The 20494-nt window shown below is 42.9% G+C and overlaps 1 protein-coding gene across 3 annotated transcripts in view; it reads left to right on the top strand.

The window, feature by feature from the left end:
• LOC116506537 (phosphatidylinositol 3-kinase catalytic subunit type 3) overlaps positions 1 to 20494 on the top strand; it is a 90313-nt gene that overhangs the window by 43009 nt on the left and 26810 nt on the right. For all 3 annotated transcript variants that reach the window (XR_004255042.1, XR_004255041.1, XM_032214329.1), the window contains exon 14: positions 10602 to 10692. Coding sequence is in view for 1 of the 3 variants with exons in the window: in XM_032214329.1 (XP_032070220.1) it covers positions 10602 to 10692 (91 nt within the window). In the remaining 2 variants the exon portion in view is untranslated. The remainder of the gene's footprint in view (positions 1 to 10601; positions 10693 to 20494) is intronic.

The raw sequence follows: 20494 nt of genomic DNA, 5'->3' as shown, positions 1-20494 counted from the left end.
AAACCCTCTGCAAGCCTTGTTTTTCACACAAAAGGCACCTAGAGCTTGCAGAGTGATCCTGGGGGCTGGGGAGGGGGACGGCCCATTTTAGCTCTTTTTCCCCTCCCCTCCCCAGGAGCACTTTGCAAGCCTCCCAAACCCTCTGCAAGTCCATTTTGCAAAGGGAGTGGTGTTTTGGCAGGCAAAAAAATGCTGTATTCGGTGTATAAGACACACCCAGATTTTCACCCTCTTTTTTTTTTTTAGTATATTTTATTTTCATTTTCATACACTCACATGTATACCCCATTCAGTATTAAACAGTAATTGCATCAATTCCTCTTGTCGACAATGCCCCAGAAAATAAAAGCCCAATATACCTCTTCCGTTCTCCATGCACCTCTTTCTTCCACCACCCTCCAACTTTCTATCTTCCCTCCATCATTCCCCTCTACCCTACTTCCCCTCCCCCTCTACCACTCCTCTCTCCAGATTCGCTCCCCCCCTTCCCTTTCGCCTTCCCCCCCCCCCACCCTCTCTCCCATCCCTCTCTACCCATCTTTCCTCTTTCCTACGCCTCCTCCCCTCGGTGTATTTCCACTATATGTTAATGTATTTGGCTTATCCTATTTTTAAAGAGAAAAATTAGAGAAAAATAGTATACATGTGAAGTCACATTGCATTGAGATCTAACACATCGTGTCTAACCTAATATATATCCCTCCGTCCCCCCACCCCCCCGACCCCCCTCCTCCTTCCCCCCCCCCCGACTTCCCAGAACCCGTACACGGTATGGATTTTTAACAAACACAGTCTAAAATCTATTGAGAAAAAAGAAATAAAGAAATGAGTAACATCTCTACCTTGATCTTAGCTTCTTCTTGCTAAGCTAACTTTAAACAATTTAAATCATTCCTGATCTTAAGCATAGGCTAACTGGAATTTCTTGGTCCCGTATTTGTTTTGTATATAGTCAATCCATTTTTTCCAGTCTCGTTTATATCTCTCATTTGAGTGATCTTTAAGATATGCCGATATTTTAGCCATCTCGGCTAAATTTGTGACTTTCCATGTCCATTCTTGAGTTGTAGGCAAGTCTTCCTTCTTCCAGTATTGCGCCACCAACAGTCTTGCTGCCGTTATTAGGTGCAGAATCAAGTTAGTCTCTACCACTTGAGGGAAAAAGATGTGACTTATACCCGAAGAATACGGTAGTTGTTTAGCAGAGTGATGGCATTCAGGGAAAAATTGTCCCCGTGTTCTTACATGCAGTGCCCTATAGCGTCGTTTTGAGGGTAGGAGTTGAAACAATTTAGGTCCAGGATGCGAGGGGTCTGTAGATATTTTCACAGCCCTCTTTTTGACTTGTGCAGTACACAGGTCCTCCATGGAAGGCAGGTTGGTAGTAATTGTTTTTTCCTGCAGTTCTAATTATCCGTTGAATAGCAATAGCAATAGCAGTTAGACTTATATACCGCTTCATAGGGCTTTCAGCCCTCTCTAAGAGGTTTACAGAGTCAGCATATTGCCCCCAACAACAATCCGGGTCCTCATTTTACCCACCTCGGAAGGATGGAAGGCTGAGTCAACCCTGAGCCGGTGAGATTTGAACAGCCGAACTGCAGAACTGCAGTCAGCTGAAGTAGCCTGCAGTGCTGCATTTAACCACTGCGCCACCTCGGCTCTGAAGTCTGTGTCTGTCTTGTTGGGTTGCAGAGCCAAACCAGACAGTTATGGAGGTGCAGATGACGGACTCAATCATTCCTCTGTAGAAGAGAATCAGCAGCTCTTTGGGCAGTTTGAGGTTTTGTGGCTAGATAACCTGTAACCCATTGGGTCATTCTTTCAGAGATATTTCCTTGCCAGTTTTCTCACTGCCTTCAGCAATGACAGAAGTTTAATCAATTGCCTGGACTGGAAAACCTGGGCTCCATTCAGAGATGATGTCCGTCCATCGTGTTCAATGAGGACTTGACATCTAATGGGTTGTGGGCTGTCCACGATGTGTCCTCAGGTGGCTGGTAAGGCCTGTGGCACGACAAAACCGGGGTAGACTAAAGCACGCCCGATGACAGCGCGTACGTGACGTCATCAGCAGAGCGACGAAAAAAATTAAAAATAAATTAAATTAAAATTAAAATTAAATTAAAGCAAGCCGATTCACATAAAGGTAAGGGTTAGGTTTAGGGTTAGGGTTAGGGTTAGGGTTAGGTTAAGGGTTAGGTTTAGGGTTACGTTAAGCATTAGGGTTAGGTTTAGGGTTAGGTTAAGGGTTAGCGTTAGGTTTAGTGTTAGGTTAAGGGTTAGTGTTAGGTTTAGTGTTAGGTTAAGGGTTAGGTTTAGGGTTAGGTTTAGTGTTAGGTTAAGGGTTAGGTTTAGGGTTAGGTTAAGGGTTAGTGTTAGGTTTAGTGTTAGGTTAAGGGTTAGGTTTAGGGTTAGGTTTAGGGTTAGGTTAAGGGTTAGGCTTAGGGTTAGGTTTAGGGTTAGGTTTGGGAGGGTTAGGGTAAGGTTTTCGTGTTAATTTTAACTTTACCGCTCACAGCGTGATGTTTTCGTCGCGCTGTGATGACGTCAGGTACACGCTTTCGTCGAGCGCGCTTTAGTCTACCGCGGTTTTGTGGTGGAACCGGTAAGGCCTATACGGGCACGAAATGTTCTGCCTCCTGTCGGGCAGACATGTGTGGGCACCATTGTTGCAGCATTTGCAGCTCTGGCTTTGCAGAGTGCTCGCTTCTCTTGTGCTGTGGTTCTCCTTTTGTCCTCAGATGTCTGGCAGATGTCTTGTTGGATCAGCGTGCGCCATGTCGATCGAATCTTGTGCCAGGGTTTCCCAGGAGGTGGTGTCGATATCCAGGGACTTGAAGGAGGCTTTCAATGTCTCTTTGTATCACTTCCGTTGTCCCCGGTGCGATCGCTTTCCTTGAGGCAGCTCACCATTCTTCTGACCTAGGCTTCCCCAGCAGCACGAAGCCGAGTCCTCGCCCCGATAAACCCCTTTTATTTAATTTACAGTGACTTCCTCTCCAGCAAAGTCTTTCCTGTCCCGCAGTCTTTCAAGATAGTTCACAATTAATGACCTTGATCAGCCTTGGAGAGTGGCGAGGCCGATATCTTTCAGACGCCGCAATACTGGATAAGAATGCAGGAAGGAACTAATTGTCTCCTGCAAACTCCACTCCCCTTTCACTCCTCTTTTATTCTCTATGGGAGGGGCCATTCACCGTCCACCTGTGGCCTTACTTCCAAGTCGACCCGTGTTCTTTAGCCGTTCCCTTCGTCTGGCAGCTCTATGCATGCACACACTGGGAAGAGGCGCATGTGTACATCAAGAACAGGCTCTAGCTGTTCTTCTGCCCCACTGATGTCTGACTCTGAAGGCAGCTGGTAACTGTCAGATGGTCCTTGCTCCCTGGCAGCAGATTCGCACAGTGAGGAGGTTGGGGAGGAAGATGGGCCAGTCCTGGAGTCTGGGGAAGGCTCGGGCGAGGGCTCTGCGTTGGAGGCAGAGAGGGGGCCAGGGCCATCTGGTAATTATTTGCTGCCTCCGGAGTCTGACATCAGCGAGGCAGAAGAACAGTGGGAGCCTGTTTGTCCGTATGCGCAGAGCTACCAGAAGGCAAAAACAATTAAGAAAACAGGGGCGACTTGGGAGTAAGGCTTGGAGTTGATTGGCCTCTCCCACAAGACATAAAAAAGGAGCGAACAGGATGTGAGTTTGCAGGAAGCAATTAGTTCATCTGATCAGTGCAAGCTTCGAAAAGTTCTGTTTGACTCTCTGCTAAGTTCGGCCTTGCTCTGCACTTGGCAATCACATCTCTGGCAGCCTTTTAAGGGAGATAAGGTGGGTGTTTATCAACCTTCCCCTGAAAGACTGCGGCAACTCGAGCAGACATCTGTCGGAATCTTCACAGGCTGTTTGTGAAGCCTTGCGGGCTGTGAATGACCACAATTCACAGCCGTATAAATAAAAGAGGGTTTTTCGGGACTAAGATTGTGATTGACGCTTTATCCGGAAGCCTAGATCAGGACGATTTGCTCCATGTATCCGAGAGTCGGAGACAAATTCCAATAGACAGTAAGAGGAACAGGTTAAAAAGCATTTGGGATCTTAACATTTGCAGCCTGATTGCCTTTGAAATATGATTGCTAACGTAAGACACGCTGGCGAGCCCGTCTTTCTCTTCTGCTTGCCTGAACTGAGAGGGAATGGAAATGGCTAAGACATCTTTATGGGAGCTTTATGATGTATGGGGAATAAAATGCACAAAAGTGGGGAATATTAACGAAAATAAAGGGAAGGAAATATGCTTCGAAGGCACGCTCACTGAATTCACTTGAACCAGGGGGAGGGAAGCTGGCTTGGGGTTGGTGGGAGGAAAGAAACAAGAGAAGCAAATGCCGATATGTCCTCGATTTACGACCGCAAATGGAGTCCAAAATTTCTGTTGTTAAGTGAGTTTTGACACCCGTTTTACGAACTTTCTTGCCACCGTTGTTAAGTACAGAATACAGAAAAGTATACGGAATAACAGAGTGGGAAGGGACCTCGGAGGTCTTCTAGTCCAATCCCCTGCTTAGGCAGGAAACCTACACCCCCGTGATGGCAAACCTATGTGGCACGCGGAGCCATTTCTAAGGGCACGTGAGGCGTTGCCCTGTCAGCTCCCAACACACATGCGCGTGCTAGCCAGCTGATTTCGGCCTTGATTTTCGGCCGTTTTTCACCCTCTGGAGGCTTCAGGAGGCTTCCCTGAAGCCTCCGGAGGGCGGGAAATGGCCCAATGCGCAAACTCCAAGTGGTAAAACAGTTTACGGTCTCTGGGGTGGGGTGTGGGAGGCCGTTTCCACCTCCCCAGGCTTCTCGAAAGCTTCTGGAATGGTGTATGGCAGTGGTGGCTAACTTTTTTGCCATCGCGCGCCAAAAGCGGGGAGGGAGGGCAGGGGAAGTCGGGGGGGTGCATAGAATTATGGGTGTGGGCATGCACGCACACAACCGCCCCTCATTGCTCTCCCCGCATTTGGCACCCAATGACAAAAAGGTTAGCCTTCACTGCGATACAATATTTGAGACAAATGGTTATCCTATCTCTTCCAAAAACTTCCAGTGTTGGGGCATTCACAACTTCTTGTGGCAGGCTGTTCCAGTGGTTAATTGTTCTCCCAGGAAATTCCTCCTCAGTTCTAAGTTGCTTCTCTCCTTGATCAGTTTCCACCCATTGCTTCTTGTCCTGGCCTCGGGTGTTTTCTAGAATAGCTTGACTCTGTCTTCTGTCACTTTTTGTCCAAGTTGTTATACAACACAATAAAATTGCAGAGCTGGAAGGGACCTTGGAGGTCTTCTAGTCCAACCCCCTGCCTAGGCAGGAAACCCTATACTGTTTCAGACAAAAGGTTATCCAACATCTTCTTAAAGAGTTCCAGTGTTGGGGCATTCACAACTTCTGGAGGCATTGTTCAGTTAGTGACACGGGTTGTTAAATGAATCTGGCTCCCCCCACCTTGAGTTTGCCCATCAGGAGGTCACCAAAGGGGATTGCGTGACCCAGGGGACACTGGGTCACCATCATAAATATGAGCCGGTGCAAAATATGGTGGATTATTCAAAATATTCTTAAAAAGAGGATAAAGTTCACTCCTCAGTTGTTCTTGTTAGGTATAATTACAGACTGTACAGTGATAGAGACTAATTTGATTCTGAATTTAACAACGGCAGCAAGACTGTTGGTGGCGCAGTACTGGAAAAAGGAAGAATTGCCTACTATTCAAGAATGGACGTTAAAAGCAATAAACTTAGCAGAGATAGCCAAAATATCAGCATACCGCAAGGACCATTCAGATGAGAAATACAAGATGGAATGGAGAAAATTGATTGACTATATTCAAAATAAATATAGGACTAAGAAATTTCAATTAGCTTATGAATGAATGAACAAGGAACGTTACAATTTACCTAAAGTTAGCTTAATAAAAGGGGAGTTAAAGTACAAGAGAAGGTAGGATGCTAATGTTAGCTTATGTTAGTTAATGTTAATGTTAATATTTAATAAATTTATATGCCGCCCAATCCCGAAGGACTCCGGGCGGCTTACATAAAAGCAATTTAAAAGAATACTAAAAACTATAAAAATAGAAAGACAAGGCAAGTTAAAAAGACACAACATGCACTCAACCTTAGTGGGGCTGGACCTCATTCAAGAGGTCAGCAGCCCCAGGCCTGCTGGAAAAGCCAGGTATTAATAGACTTTTGGAAGGCCGCGAGAGTAGGGAGAGTCCGGATCTCAGGGGGTAGATCGTTCCATAGGGCTGGGGCAGCTACAGAGAAGGCTCTCCCCCGAGGAGCCGCCAGACGACATGGTATAGCCGACGGCACCCGGAGAAGGCCCATCCTGTGAGATCTTATCGGACGCTGGGAGGTATATGTGTAGGATTGTTAAATGTTTATATCCTGTATTTTGCTCTGGGAAGTTCGGGGCGAGGGAGGGTTGGAGGGGGGGTAGGGTTGGGGCAGGGGGAGGGAAGGGGGAGGGGAAACATTTGTAAAATCTATTAAAACTCTTTAATAAAAGGAATGTAAGGGAATTAGGTTTATTGGGGGAAAAATATTCATCGCAATTGAATATACGCTGTACAACGAAAGTGAGGTATTTAGTTATATTAGATGGAAAATCTGTGATTGTAAATGTAATTGAGGATATGGATGCAAAAATACTGGTACCCAAACGACATGCTGTATGTAATGGATGATAATTTTTTTATGTTGTTTTTTTATGTTTTAAAATAAAAGAAAAAATTGAAAATAAATAAATAAATAAATAATAATATTAATAATAATAAATAAATAATAAATAAATAAATAAATAAATAATAAATAATAAATTATATATATATATTAAATAAATAAATAAATAAATAATAATAAATAATAAATAAATAATAAATAAATAAATAAATAATAAATAAATAAATAAATAAATAAATAAATAAATAAATAAATAAATAAATAAATAAATAAATAAATAAATAAATAAATAAATAAATAAATAAATAAATATGAACCGGTGCCAAGAGTCAGAATTTTGATCACGGGATCAAGAGATTGGAACTGTGGAAAAGTCTTTTTTTCCCCAGTGCTGTTGTAACTTTGAACCGTCACTAAATGGACTGTCATAAGTCGAGGACTACCTGTTCTTGACCCGAAGTCCCCAGTGGATTGGATGGTTATGAAACATGTATAGTATTTCTCAAAGTTACAAATGTTCATTTAGTGACCAAAGTTACAACTGCACTAAAAAAAAAGAAGATGACTTATTATTGTGTGTCATGCTTAATGACAGTTGTAGCATCCCTAATGGTCACATGATCAAAGCTCAGGGGCTTGGCAACCGGCTCATAATTTATGAAGTCCCTGGGTCCATAACTGAGCCCCAAATTTCTATTGCTAAAACAAGACAGTCGACAGGGGAGTTTTGCCCCGTTTTATGACCTTTCTTGCTAGGGTTGTTAAGTGAATCACTGTGGCTGCTAAGTTAGCAACGTGAATCTGGCCTCTCCTTTGCTTGCCATAAGGTCGCAAAAAGTGATCACGTGACACTGCAACCGTCATAAATACGAGTCAAGAGTCTGAATTTTGATGATATGACCATGGGGAGGCTGCAGCACTGAGAATTGGTGCCATTGTAACTTTGGTCACTAAATGAACTGTTGCTCCCTGTATTTGCATAAGTACAGATCACTATATGTTTTTAACGGCCCCGTAATCCCTTGCTGGGTGGAGTCTGGGCAACTGAATGGAGCTTTGTGTTTTACTGGCCAGATGCCACTCCTGTTGCCAATGCAGAATTATATTCAGCAGATATATTCTCATCATGCCCAGAGAGAGAAACATCTTCCTCTACCTAGGATTGAACTCACAGCCTTCTGATTGTGAGGCCAGAGCTCTACCTCTAGGCCACTGCACCATTCATTGGCATAATTACAGATGTACTGTAGAGTTAGCGGGAAGCGATTTAATCCCTCTCCCATCTTAGCAAACTTTTCTTGCTTCCTTGCCTCTTTGACAATGAGGAATGCAGCCCCTCGCTTCTGGGAATCCAGACTCCATTCCACCCCACTCTGAGTTTTCATACACCAGTCCAGCTTTGGAGTAACAATTGAGCACCTTCTGCTGCTAAAATACCTATATTTTACGTATTTACATACTCTTGACATTCTCCTCCCCAATTTTATTTTAAGTGAACCCATGCAGGTAGTCCTCGACTTACAACAGGTCACTTCGTGACCATGCAAAGTTACAACATTGTTGACAAAAAGGGACTAATGGCCATTTTTCACATTTGTGACCGTTGCCGCCTCTGCCTGATCATGTGATCAATGTTCACATGCTTGGCAATGGGTTCATATTTATGTCGGTCGCAGTGTCTCGGTCACGTGACACCCTCCCCCCTTTACAACCTTCTGACAAGCAAACTCCATGGGGAAGACAGATTCACTTAACAACCGTGTTTCTAACTTAACAGCTCCCTGATTTCCCTTAACAACCCTGGCCAGAAAACAAGGGCAAAACTCAGCTTAACCCATGTTTCGCTTAGCAGCAGAAAGTTTGGGCACAATTGTGGTCGTAAGTCGAGGATTACCTGTATTCCATGGCAATGATAAAATAGCAGCTGCACCACCACCACCACCACCCAAAAAAAACCCAACCCCGAAATTTAGAAATGAGGTTGAAATGTTCCTATGCGAACAGAAGATGGCATATGTCGTCTATAAATGCTACGAATCCTTCTGCCAGGATACCAGGGGGACGGATAAAGCTTCCAATAAATTATTGCAGGCTGGAAGAAAGACTAAATGCTTATTTTTCTCAAGCACAACCTGAGGAGATGCATAAAAATCCTTAAGTGTGCATACAGAAAAAAATTAAAGAGAGGAAGTGCTTAGCACACGCAGCAAAGAACAAAAAGGAGCAATAAGAAGGATTAGGAAGCTGGAGGATAAAATATATGAAGAACGTTTGCAGGAACTGGGCATGTCTGGTTTAATGAAAAGAAGGACTAGGGGAGACATGATAGCAGTCTTCCAATATCTCAGGGGCTGCTACAAAGATGGGGGGGGGGGTCAAAGTATTTTTCAAAGCACCCAAAGGCAAGATGGGAAACAATAGATGGACACTTAATCAAAGAGAGAAACAACCGAGAAGAAGGGTGTCAAACTCGATTTCAGTGAGGAACGCATTGGGATTGTGCTTCCCCTCAGTGACTGGGGTGGGCATGGCCAGCTAGACATCACTTGGGGGGGGGGGGGCATTGTGGTGGCCAAATGCTAAGGCAGGACTTCCCTGTGACCCTCCCGCATTCTCATTATAATCTCCCTCCCTCCCTTCCTTTTATTGTTTTTCTTTCCCTCTTCATTCCCCTTTCTTCTTCCTTCCATTCTTTCCTAATTTTTTTCCTTTCTTACTTACTTATTTACTCACTCACTCACTCACTCACTCACTCGGTTGGAAGTAAAATCACACATGATTCTTTATCCAATACTTCTAACACAATTGTAATATTTATAAATTCCTTCCTTCCTCCCTCTTCCTGCCCTTCCTTCCTTCCTTCCTTCCTTTTCTTCTTTTTCTTTCTTTCTTCATTCCCCTTTCTTCTTCCTTCCCCTCTTTCCTTATTTTTCCTTTCTTACTTACTTACTTACTTACTCACTCTGTTGGAAGTAAAATCACATATGATTTTCTATACAATATTTCTAACACAGTTGTATTATTTATAAATTCCTCTCTTCCTGCCCTCCCTCCCTCCCTCCCTCCCTCCCTCCCTCCCTTCCGTCCTTCATTCTTTTCTTCTTTTTCTTTCCCTCTTCATTCTCCTTTCTTCTTCCTTCCCCTCTTTCCTTATTTTTCCTTTCTTACTTACTTACTTACTTACTCACTCACTCACTTACTCACTCGGTTGGAAGTTAAATCACACATGATTCTTTATCCAACACTTCTAACACAATTGTAATATTTATAAATTCCTCCCTTCCTCCCTCTTCCTGACCTTCCTTTCTTCCTTTCTTTTCTTCTTTTTCTTTCCTTCTTCATTCCCCTTTCTTCTTCCTTCCCCTCTTTCCTTATTTTTCCTTTCTTTCTTACTTACTTACTCACTCCGTTGGAAGTAAAATCACACATGATTCTCTATACAATACATCTAACAAAATTGTAACATAAGTTCTTCCCTCCCTCCCTCTTCCTGCCCTTCCTTCCTTTCTATTCTTCCTTCCTTCCTTTTTTCTTTTTCTTCCTTTCTTCATTCTCCTTTCTTCTTCCCCACTTTCCTTCTTTTTCCTTCCTTGCTCTCTTCCCATCTTCTTTGTCTTCGTCTTTCCTCTTTCCCTTTCTCCTTTCCTGTCCTTTCTTGCATACTCAAATGCGAAAGGGGAAACATTTTCTCCTTTTGTTTTGTTTTTTAGTTTGTTTTGATAGCCCTCTGCCCGCAAAAACGGTGCTCTCTTTTTTTTTTTTTTTTCTGGAGAAAGGATCGTTCTGATTTTTGAGAAAGGGATGAATTTGACCCAGAGAAACTTTAGATTCTGCATTTCACTCTTTGTGCTTATTTCTTAATTGGTCTTTTTCTTCTCCACAGATATTCCAACTTGATTTTGAATTTGTTCTCTCTGATGGTTGATGCCAACATTCCAGACATCGCTCTTGAACCGGACAAGACCGTCAAAAAAGTAAGGAACCAATTTCTTATATACTACCCTACCCCAAAAAAATAATAATATGTACCGTATTTTTCGGAGTATAAGATGCACCCTTTTCCCTCAAAAAAGAGGCTGAAAATCTGGGTGCGTCTTATACACTGAATGCAGCATTTTTTTGCCTCCCGAAAACCCTCCCACTTCACCAAAATGGCCGTGCGTAGCCTTTAGGAGGCTTTCAGAGTGCTCCTGGGGACTGAGAAGGGCAGAAATGAGAGGAAAAGGGACTGTTTTTTGCTCAATTTTGCCCTCCCTGAAGCCCCCAGGAGCACTCTACGAGCCTCCTAAAGGCTATCCATGCCCTTTTTTTTTTGACAAAAAACCAGGCCGTTTTTGCGAGGTTTGCAGAGTGCAAAAACTTTTTTTTAATTTGCCTCTTCAAAACCTTGGTGCATCTTATACCCCGAAAAATATGGTAGGTATGTTTGTTATGGGGTGCTATAAGGTTGCCCATCATGTAGACTTTCAAGACCACAGACTCAATTGGACACGAAGAGCAATATTGTCAATCCGTCATTTATAATTTCCCGTGCTGTACCAGACTCGAACAAGATTATGAGTATAAAATTGGTGCCTTCAAATCTTAACAGAAGTTTAAAGTTTACTTTTTCTATCTCAATTTCAAGTTTGTTTATTTGTTTGTTTGTTTGTTTATGTATTTATTGTATTTTTATGTCGCCCGTTTCCCCTACAAGGTGACTCTGGGCAACTTTCTTCTTCACTTTTTTATCTAACCTTTTTAAAAAAGAAGAAGAAGAGAGATTCAAAAGTTTGTGCTGTGTGCATAGTAGGATGCTAGATTCATGGATAGAAACCGTGTATGAAAGAACTGAGGAGGCCAATCACTCCCTACAGTGGAACCTCGGCGCACGAAAGGCTCAGACCACAACCAAATCGGGTGCCGACCAAAAACTCCGTTAAATGTTCCACTCAGGTCGCGAACACATCCTAGGGTACCGATCAAACAGTGCTATGGCGATTTCCCCATTCGCGCCAAATTTTGTGCGTCCATGCACAGTCTTGCTTCTAGCGATGACCAAATCGGGGGCTGACCGAAGTCCTGGAATGGATTATGGTTGGCACCTGAGGTCCCACTGTACTTCGTAGAATTGTAGCATCCTAGGACCGGAAGAGATCTTGAAGATATAGAGCAGAAGACCTTACACCAGCCTGGTCAAATAGTTGTCCAATCTCTTCTTGAAAACTTTCAGTGATGGAACACCAGTGGTGGGTTACGACCAATACGGGCGTACCGGTGTCTGTTGGGAGTACCGCGTACTGTTCCCGCTTTACCAGTACGGTACCCGCCCGCCCACGCTCCTTACCGGTATTTGAGCTCTTCGGGTCTTACGCGCACGGAGCATACAGCGCCTGCGCAATGCTCCGCCGAAGAGCTGCAGCATCACAGGCGGTAAGTATGCATGCGCGCACTGCACCGGACCGATTGCAACGGGATCCAGAACCCACCACTGTGGAACACGCACAACTCCGGGAAGCAAGCTGTTGCTCTAATTAATCGTCCTCACTGCTAGGAAATTCCTCCTTATTTCCAGGTTGGATTTCCCTCTGAGGAGTTTCCACCCATTTCTTCTTCTTCTGTCCTCAGGTGTTTTGGAGAATATGTTAGATTAGATTAGATTAGATTAGATTAGATTAGATTAGATTAGATTAGATTAGATTAGATTAGATTAGATTAGATTAGAGAGCTGGAAGGGATCTTGCAGATCTTCTAGTCCAAACTCCTGCTCAAGCAGGAGACCCTATTCCATTACAGACCAATTTCTTCTTAAAATCCTCCAATGATGAAGCACTCATAACTTCTGTAGATAAGGCATTTCATTGATTAATTGATCTAATTGAAAGGGAAATTTGTCCTTAATTCCAGATTGCTTCTCTCCTTGATTAGTTTCCACCCATTGCTTCTTGTCCTGCCCTCTGGTGCTTTGGATGGTTGACCCCTTCTTCTTTGTGGCAGCCCCTCAAATATTGGAACACTGCTATCGTGTCCCCCCATCTCTCTCTTTTTCTCTAGACTAGCCATGTTATCATGTCCCCCCAATCCTTCTCTTTGTTAGCTTGGACATAACTAGTTCCCTCAGTTGTTCATTATATGGTTTAGCCTCCAGGCCCCTGATCAGTGGTGGGTTTCAAAAATTGTTCGAACCTACTCTGTGGGTGTGGCCTCCTTTGTGGGAGTGGCTTGCCGCCCATGTGACCGGATGGGAGTGGCTTGCCGCCCATGTGACCGGATATGAAGATGCCGATGACACTTGTCAGAACCACCTTAAATTACCTCACACACAGCCCTGGCATGCATAAGAATAGGATGTAAATTTGTTTTTTTAAAAGGCATCTTTGGTTTGCATTAAAACAACTTCAACACACGCAATGTTCTGATTGCACCACAAACGCAGTAGTCATCCTTACCTTTCACAGAGGCACTGAGTTTTATAAATATAAGCATGATAGTGTAGAATAATCATATCCAAGGACCAGGGGTGGGTTTCAAAAATTTTTGGATCCTCTTCTGTAGGTGTGGCCTGCTTTCCGGGTCCACTGGTGGAACCTCTTCTAACCGGTTCAGTAGATTTGACAAACTGGTTCTACCGAATAGATGCGAACTGGTAGAAACCCACCTCTGCCGCTGATCATCTTTCTTGTTCTTCTCTGCGTACTTTCTAGGGTCTTAGTAAGTAGCTTAGTGAGATAATCGGATTCGGAATGTTGAACAAACCCTATTTACCCCACTTTTAGGCATATAGTTTCCAAAGTCAGAGAATTCCTCACAAGAGGACACACGGAAGGAATCTTTCCAAGAATAATGTTCTTGTCTCTATTTTTTATTATTATTATTTGGGAGTTTCCCTTAGGCACTTATGTATATTGAGTTGAAATAGTGACATCTAGGTATGCGTATATAAAAGAGATAATAACTTTATCGGAGGAGCATTCTGGTTTCTTTTTTTCCTTTGTGTTTTCAGTTGATGTTTAATGCAGTTGTCAAGGATATATAATTGGTGAAAAAAACATGGCCATGAAAGAGCAGAATTGACAGTCATTCTGGATTTTATCTCCTTCCTTCCTTCTTTTCTTTCTTTCTTTCTTTTCTATCATCTTTCTTTCATTATTTTTTCTTTCTTTCTTTTGTCCCTCCTTTCTTTCCTTTCTTTTTTCTCCCTCCCTCCTTCCATCCTTTCTTTCTCTTTCTTTCCTTTCTCCCTCCCTCCTTTCTTTCTTTCTTTTCTCCCTCCCTCCCTCCCTCTTTTTTTTCTTTCTTTTCTCCCTCCCTCCTTTCTTTCTTTCCTTCCTTCCTATCTTTTTTCTTTCTTTTCCTTCTCTTCCCCCAACATGCCTTCATCTCTACTTTTCAACTTGTGATTTAACATTTAATCCCATCCTTTCTTTCCTTCCTTCCTTCCTTCCTTTCTATCTTTCTTTCTGTCTTTTCCTTCTCTTTCCCCAATTTGCCTTCATCTCTAGCTTTCAATTTGTGATTTAACATTTAATCCCATCCTTCCTTCCTTCCTTCCTTCCTTTCTCTCTCTTTCTTTCTTTCTTTCTTTTCCTTCTCTTCCCCCAACTTGCCTTCATCTCTGTCTTTCAACTTGTGATTTAACATTTAATCCCATCCGTTCTTTCCTTCCTTCCTTCTTTTCTTTCTTTCTTTCTTTCTTTCTTTTCTATCTATCATCTTTCTTTCATTATTTTTTCTTTCTTTTGTCCCTCCCTTCTTTCTTTCTTTCCTTTCTTTTTTCTCCCTCCCTCCTTCCTTCCTTTCTTTCTCTTTCTTTCCTTTCTCCCTCCCTCCTTTCTTTCTTTCTTTTCTCCCTCCCTCCCTCTTTTCTTTCTTTCTTTTCTCCCTCCCTCCTTTCTTTCCTTCCTTCCTTCCTATCTTTTTTCTTTCTTTTCCTTCTCTTATCCCAACATGCCTTCATCTCTATCTTTCAACTTGTGATTTAACATTTAATCCCATCATTTATTTATTTATTTATTTCCTTCCTTCCTTCCTTCCTTCCTTTCTTTCTTTCTTTCTTTCTTTCTTTCCCTTCTCTTCCCCCAACATGTCTTCATCTCTACTTTTCAACTTGTGATTTAACATTTAATCCCATCCTTTCTTTCCTTCCTTCCTTCCTTCCTTTCTATCTTTCTTTCTTTCTTTCTTTCTTTCTTTTCCTTCTCTTTCCCCAATTTGCCTTCATCTCTAGCTTTCAATTTGTGATTTAACATTTAATCCCATCCTTCCTTCCTTCCTTCCTTTCTTCCTTCCTTCCTTCCTTTCTCTCTCTTTCTTTCTTTCTTTTCCTTCTCTTCCCCCAACTTGCCTTCATCTCTATCTTTCAACTTGTGATTTAACATTTAATCCCATCCGTTCTTTCCTTCCTTACTTCCTTCCTTTCTTTCTTTCTTTCTTTTCCTTCTCTTTCCCCAATTTGCCTTCATCTCTAGCTTTCAATTTGTGATTTAACATTTAATCCCAACCATCCTTCCTTCCTTCCTTCCTTCCTTTCTTTCTTCCTTCCTTCCTTCCTTCCTTTCTCTCTCTTTCTTTCTTTCTTTCTTTTCCTTCTCTTCCCCCAACTTGCCTTCATCTCTATCTTTCAACTTGTGATTTAACATTTAATCCCATCCGTTCTTTCCTTCCTTCCTTCCTTCCTTCCTTCCTTCCTTCCTTCCTTCCTCTTTCTTTCTTTCTTTCCCTTCTCTTCCCCCAACATGCCTTCATCTCTATCTTTCAACTTGTGATTTAACATTTAATCCCATCCTTTCTCTGTGAGGGATTGGCCCGCCGTTTGAGGTGATGGTATTTGTGTTTCTTTGCACATTGTCTTGGAAGGCAGCTTTTCCACTTAAAAAAAAAAAAAATCCAATAAGCCTCTTTGCTTATGTTTCCTTCCAATTAAGCCACCCCTTGCCGAGTCTATTATGAATATCTGTCGTGTAGCTTACATGTTTCATTTGAGTTGAACTCCGTACCTGTCTGTCGGGAAGTTCAAAAGCATGCAATCAGGGTTTGTTTTCTCTCTTTTTTATTTTTTTTCTCTCTCTCTCTTTCTCCCTGCGTTCATATTACCTTTAAATATGTCAAACCCCTAAAGCTTTTTTTTTTCTCTCTCTCTCTCTAAGGTTTCGCAGGGCTTTGTAATCTTTTCTGAAAACGGATTTCATTATACAAGTGTCATCCGTGCGCCTCTGAAAATTTATTTATTATGCTGACTCTTTAAATTGCATTTTGCCAACATTTTTTTTTTTTGCAATTGATTTTAATAACCCAGTCGCTAGAAGTTGCCTTTGTGTGCTGTATTTTCTTCACTTTAACAGCAAGACGAAAAGAGTATAAAAACCCACAGCTTTGGAAAATCGCTCCGTCTGATAACTTGTGATCCCTGTGTAAGCTTCATAATCAATATCTCTAAGGACAGAAAGTTGGCCTTGTATAATAATACGTTATCATGAGAGCATAAGGCAAACAGGGTAGAGAAAATGCTAACATTATTATTGCAAGGACTGGGGTTCCCCCCCCCCCCCAGTTATATCTACCCAATCCGCCTGAATGTAAACATAGCGTATGTTAAGGATTTCCTCCGTTAAGGAAGTCCAACTGGTAAGACCAAGAAGAAGGGCCTTCTTTGTAGTGGCTCCCTCCTTGTAGTTTAAAGGACTATATTTTTCCAGTTACATCCACCCGGGCCACCAGATGGAAGAGGCAGGGAATGTTATGGATCCCCTCTGTTAAGGAAGTAGCAGTTAGCAATAGCAGTTAGACTTATATACCGCTTCATAGGGCTTTCAGCCCTCTCTAAGCGGTTTACAGAGTCAGCATATTGCCCCCAACAACAATCCAGGTCCTCATTTTACCCACCTCGGAAGGATGGAAGGCTGAGTCAACCCTGAGCCGGTGAGATTTGAACAGCCGAACTGCAGAACTGCAGTCAGCTGAAGTAGCATGCAGTGCTGCATTTAACCACTGCGCCACCTCGGTCCATCCATCAAGACCAAGAAAAAGGGTCTTCTCTGTCGGAGTATGAATGTTCATAGACTGGAATAGACATGGTAACAGGTCAGCCAATGAGAGCTGTTTGGAAAATGAAATAGGCTTTTTGCTGTGTGAGCAACAAGGAGACAGCAAGGAGCCTGGGCGTGGCTTAGGTTAACTTCTGTGCTGAGCTCTAAACTAGCCTGCTGCTCTAAAGTGAAACTGAAACTGTTCTCTCCTCTGCCTGTGTTTGCTTGTTTTTGCTACCACGTTGGAAAATCTGCCTTCTGGTATTGTATATTGTGTGTTATATTATATATAAAGAGAACTTAATGAATCCTGCTGAATCAGTCACCTGTGTGTGCTTCCTGGAAGGGATTGCTGCAACAAACTCGGACATCCTCTGCAGTGGCTCCCATCTTGTTGTTTGAAAGGAGGGTTCCTTCAAAAATAACAGGCGGATTAGACTGGGAGATAAATTATAATAATACTGATAGAACAGGATATTTGGAGGTCATGGTTGAATTGCGGAATCCTTTCTGGTCTCTTGAGATTTCTTTTTCTTTTTTTCCTTGTATAAGTTTTATTACCTATGTAGGTAGTATCATCAGTGCTAAAAGTGAATGGGGTTTGGGAGGAAGAGGAGGAATGTGTGTTCCTTGGTGGTCTTTGAGCTTGGTGGTTTTCTTGCAGATGTTTCATTACCAAATAGCAATAGCGCTTAGACTTATACGCCACTTTACAGTGCTTTATAGCCCTCACTAAGCGGTTTACAGAGTCAGCCTCTTGCTCCCAACAGTCTGGGTCCTCATTTTACCCACCTCGGAAGGATGGAAGGCTGAGTCATCCCTGAGCTAGTCAGGATCGAACTCCAGACAGTGGGCAGAGTTGGCCTGCAGTACTGCATTCTAACCACTGTACCATCATGAGAAGGAAGGGAGGGAGGGAGGGAGGTAGGAAGAGCAATAGCTATAGCACTTATATACCACCACAGTGCTTTTACACCCTCTCTAAGCAGTTTACGGAGTCAGCCTCTTGCCCCCAACAATCTGGGTTCTCATTTTACCCATCTCGGAAGGATGGAAGGCTGAGTCAGCCCTGAGCTAGTCAGGATCGAACTCCAGACAGTGGGCAGAGTTGGCCTGCAGTACTGCATTCTAACCACTGTACCACCATGAGAAGGAAGGAAGGAAGGAAGGAAGGAAGGAAGGAAGGAAGGAAGGAGGGAGGGAGGAGGGGAAGGAGAGAGGGAGGTAGGAAGAGCAATAGCTATAGCACTTATATACCACTTCACAGTGCTTTTACACCCTCTCTAAGCAGTTTACAGAGTCAGCCTCTTGCCCCTAAAACAATCTGGATCCTCATTTTACCCATCTCGGAAGGATGGAAGGCTGAGTCAACCTTGAGCCAGGTGAGATTCGATTTGCCAAATTACAGGCAGTCGGCAGTCAGCAGAAGCAGCCTGCAGTACTGCACTCTAACCATTGTGCCATCTTAGCTGCAAGTAACGTCATCATTTCTAGCAATGGTAGTTAGGTAATGAAATCTATGCAAGAAAACAACCAAGTTCAGAGATTACTGAGAGTAACAACAACAACAACAACAACAACAACAACAACAACGATGATGATGATGATGATGGGAACATAAAGTGGAAAAAGTTATCGAAAATGAGAAGGTGAAGATCTTGTGGGACTTTCTAATACAAACGGATCATCATTTGGAGCACAACACGCCAGATATCACTGTTGTAGAGGGCTGAAGTGTACAGGTTATTGATATCGCTGTTCCTGGAGATGCCAGAGTTGAAGAAAAAGAATTAGAAAAAAATAATGAAATATTGTGACCTGGCCATCAAAACTACACGGCTATGGATGAAGCATGTAACAGTGGATACCCATTGTCATCAGGGCACTTGGCACCATGTCCAAGAATTTTACATCAACAAATTGCAGCTTCCTGCAATAACACCAGCAGAACTGCAAAAAACTGCGCTACTCGGAACATCTTATATTTTAAGAAGGCGCTTGGTTAATACCTAGGACACTGGGAGCAAGTCTTTAAGATGATGTTTGATAGCCATTTGTCTGAAACGGTATAGGGTTTCCTGCCTATGCAGGGGGTTGGACTAGAAGACCTCCAATGTCCCTTCCAACTCTGCTATTGTATTGTATTGTATTGTATTGTATTTTATCGTATCATATCCTATCAACCATTAGCACCAGTCACTGGTATTTGTAATGCATTTTTGAATGTTCAGTTGGCTGAGTTTCATGTTTAATGAATAAAGTATATAATAATAGTAATAATAATAATAACAACAACAACAATATTGAATATTGAAGTTGAGTGACTGTGGAAAAAGAAATTGTGTGTTGTCCCGATTGTAATTGGAGCCCTTGGAGCAATACCCAAAGGGCTACCTCGCTATTTGGAAATTTTAAATTTATCAGACTTGAACATTCTGATTTTACAAAAAATCACCCTACTTGGAACATCTTTTATCCTCCGACGTTACCTTAACAGTTCCTAGGTCTTTGGTTAGGACTTGAGCTGTTGAGTTATCAACCAGCCCCAAAGGCTGTGAATCTCATCGATAATAATAACAATAACAATGTGATAACAACTTGACATGGACATGGCTTAAGATGGGAACCATCAAGAAAGAAACGGGAAGTTTAATACTGGCTGCTCAAGAACAAACACTGCAAACTAATGCCATGAAAGCGAAGATACAAAAATCCACTGACAACCCAAACTGCCAACTTTGCAACAACAAAGTCGAAACTGTTTCACATTTAATATGTGAATGCAGCAAAATCGTGCAAACTGGTTACAAAGCTAGACACGACCGAGCTGCTAAATTAATCCACTGGTCATTATGTAAAAAAATATGACACACCTGTATCCGAAAAGTCGTGGGAGCACAAAGTAGAAAAAGTCACCGAGAATGAGAAGGTGAAGATCCTGTGGGACTTTCAAATACAGACGGATCATTATTTGGAACACAACATGCCAGATATCACAGTTGTCGAAAACCAAAACGTACAATTTATTGACATCTCAGTACCAGGAGATGCCAGAGTTGACGAAAAAGAACTGGAAAAAAATCATGAAATATCACGATCCGGCCATCGAAACTATGCAATTATGGTTGAAGCATGTAACAGTGATACGCTCCAATTAGTCCAGAATGCAGCCGCGCGAGCGATTGTGGGTGCACCAAGGTACACCCACGTTACACCTATCCTCCGCGAGCTGCACTGGCTACCTATTAGTCTCCGAATCTGCTTCAAGGTGCTGGTCGCTACCTATAAAGCCCTACATGGCATCGGACCTGGGTACCTGAGAGACCGCCTCCTGCCGATTACCTCCCTCAGACCGATTAGATCTCACAGGTTAGGTCTCCTCCGGATTCCATCTGCCAGCCAATGTCGGCTGGCGACTCCCCGGGGGAGGGCCTTCTCTGTTGCAGCTCCGGCCCTCTGGAATGAGCTCCCTGTTGAGATCCGGACCCTTACTACCCTCCCGGCCTTCCACAAAGCCACCAAGTCCTGGCTGTTCCAGCAGGCTGGGGGGAGCTGAGAAGCATCTACCTCCACGGAAATTGTGAATGTTGGTTCTGTTTTTAATATGTTGTCTTTGTCTCGTTCCCCCCTTTCCCTTGTCTTTTGTGAGCCGCCCGGAGTCCTCCGGGAGTGGGCGGCATGCAAGACAGACAAATAAATAAATAAATAAATAAATAAATAAATAAATAAATAAATAAATAAATACCCATTGTCATCGGGGCACTTGGTACCA

This window comes from Thamnophis elegans, chromosome 3 (assembly GCF_009769535.1).
Source record: "Thamnophis elegans isolate rThaEle1 chromosome 3, rThaEle1.pri, whole genome shotgun sequence".
NCBI lineage: Eukaryota > Metazoa > Chordata > Lepidosauria > Squamata > Colubridae > Thamnophis > Thamnophis elegans.
The sequence above is the reverse complement of the archived record's forward strand: the minus strand, read 5'-3'. Positions and strand labels throughout refer to the sequence as shown.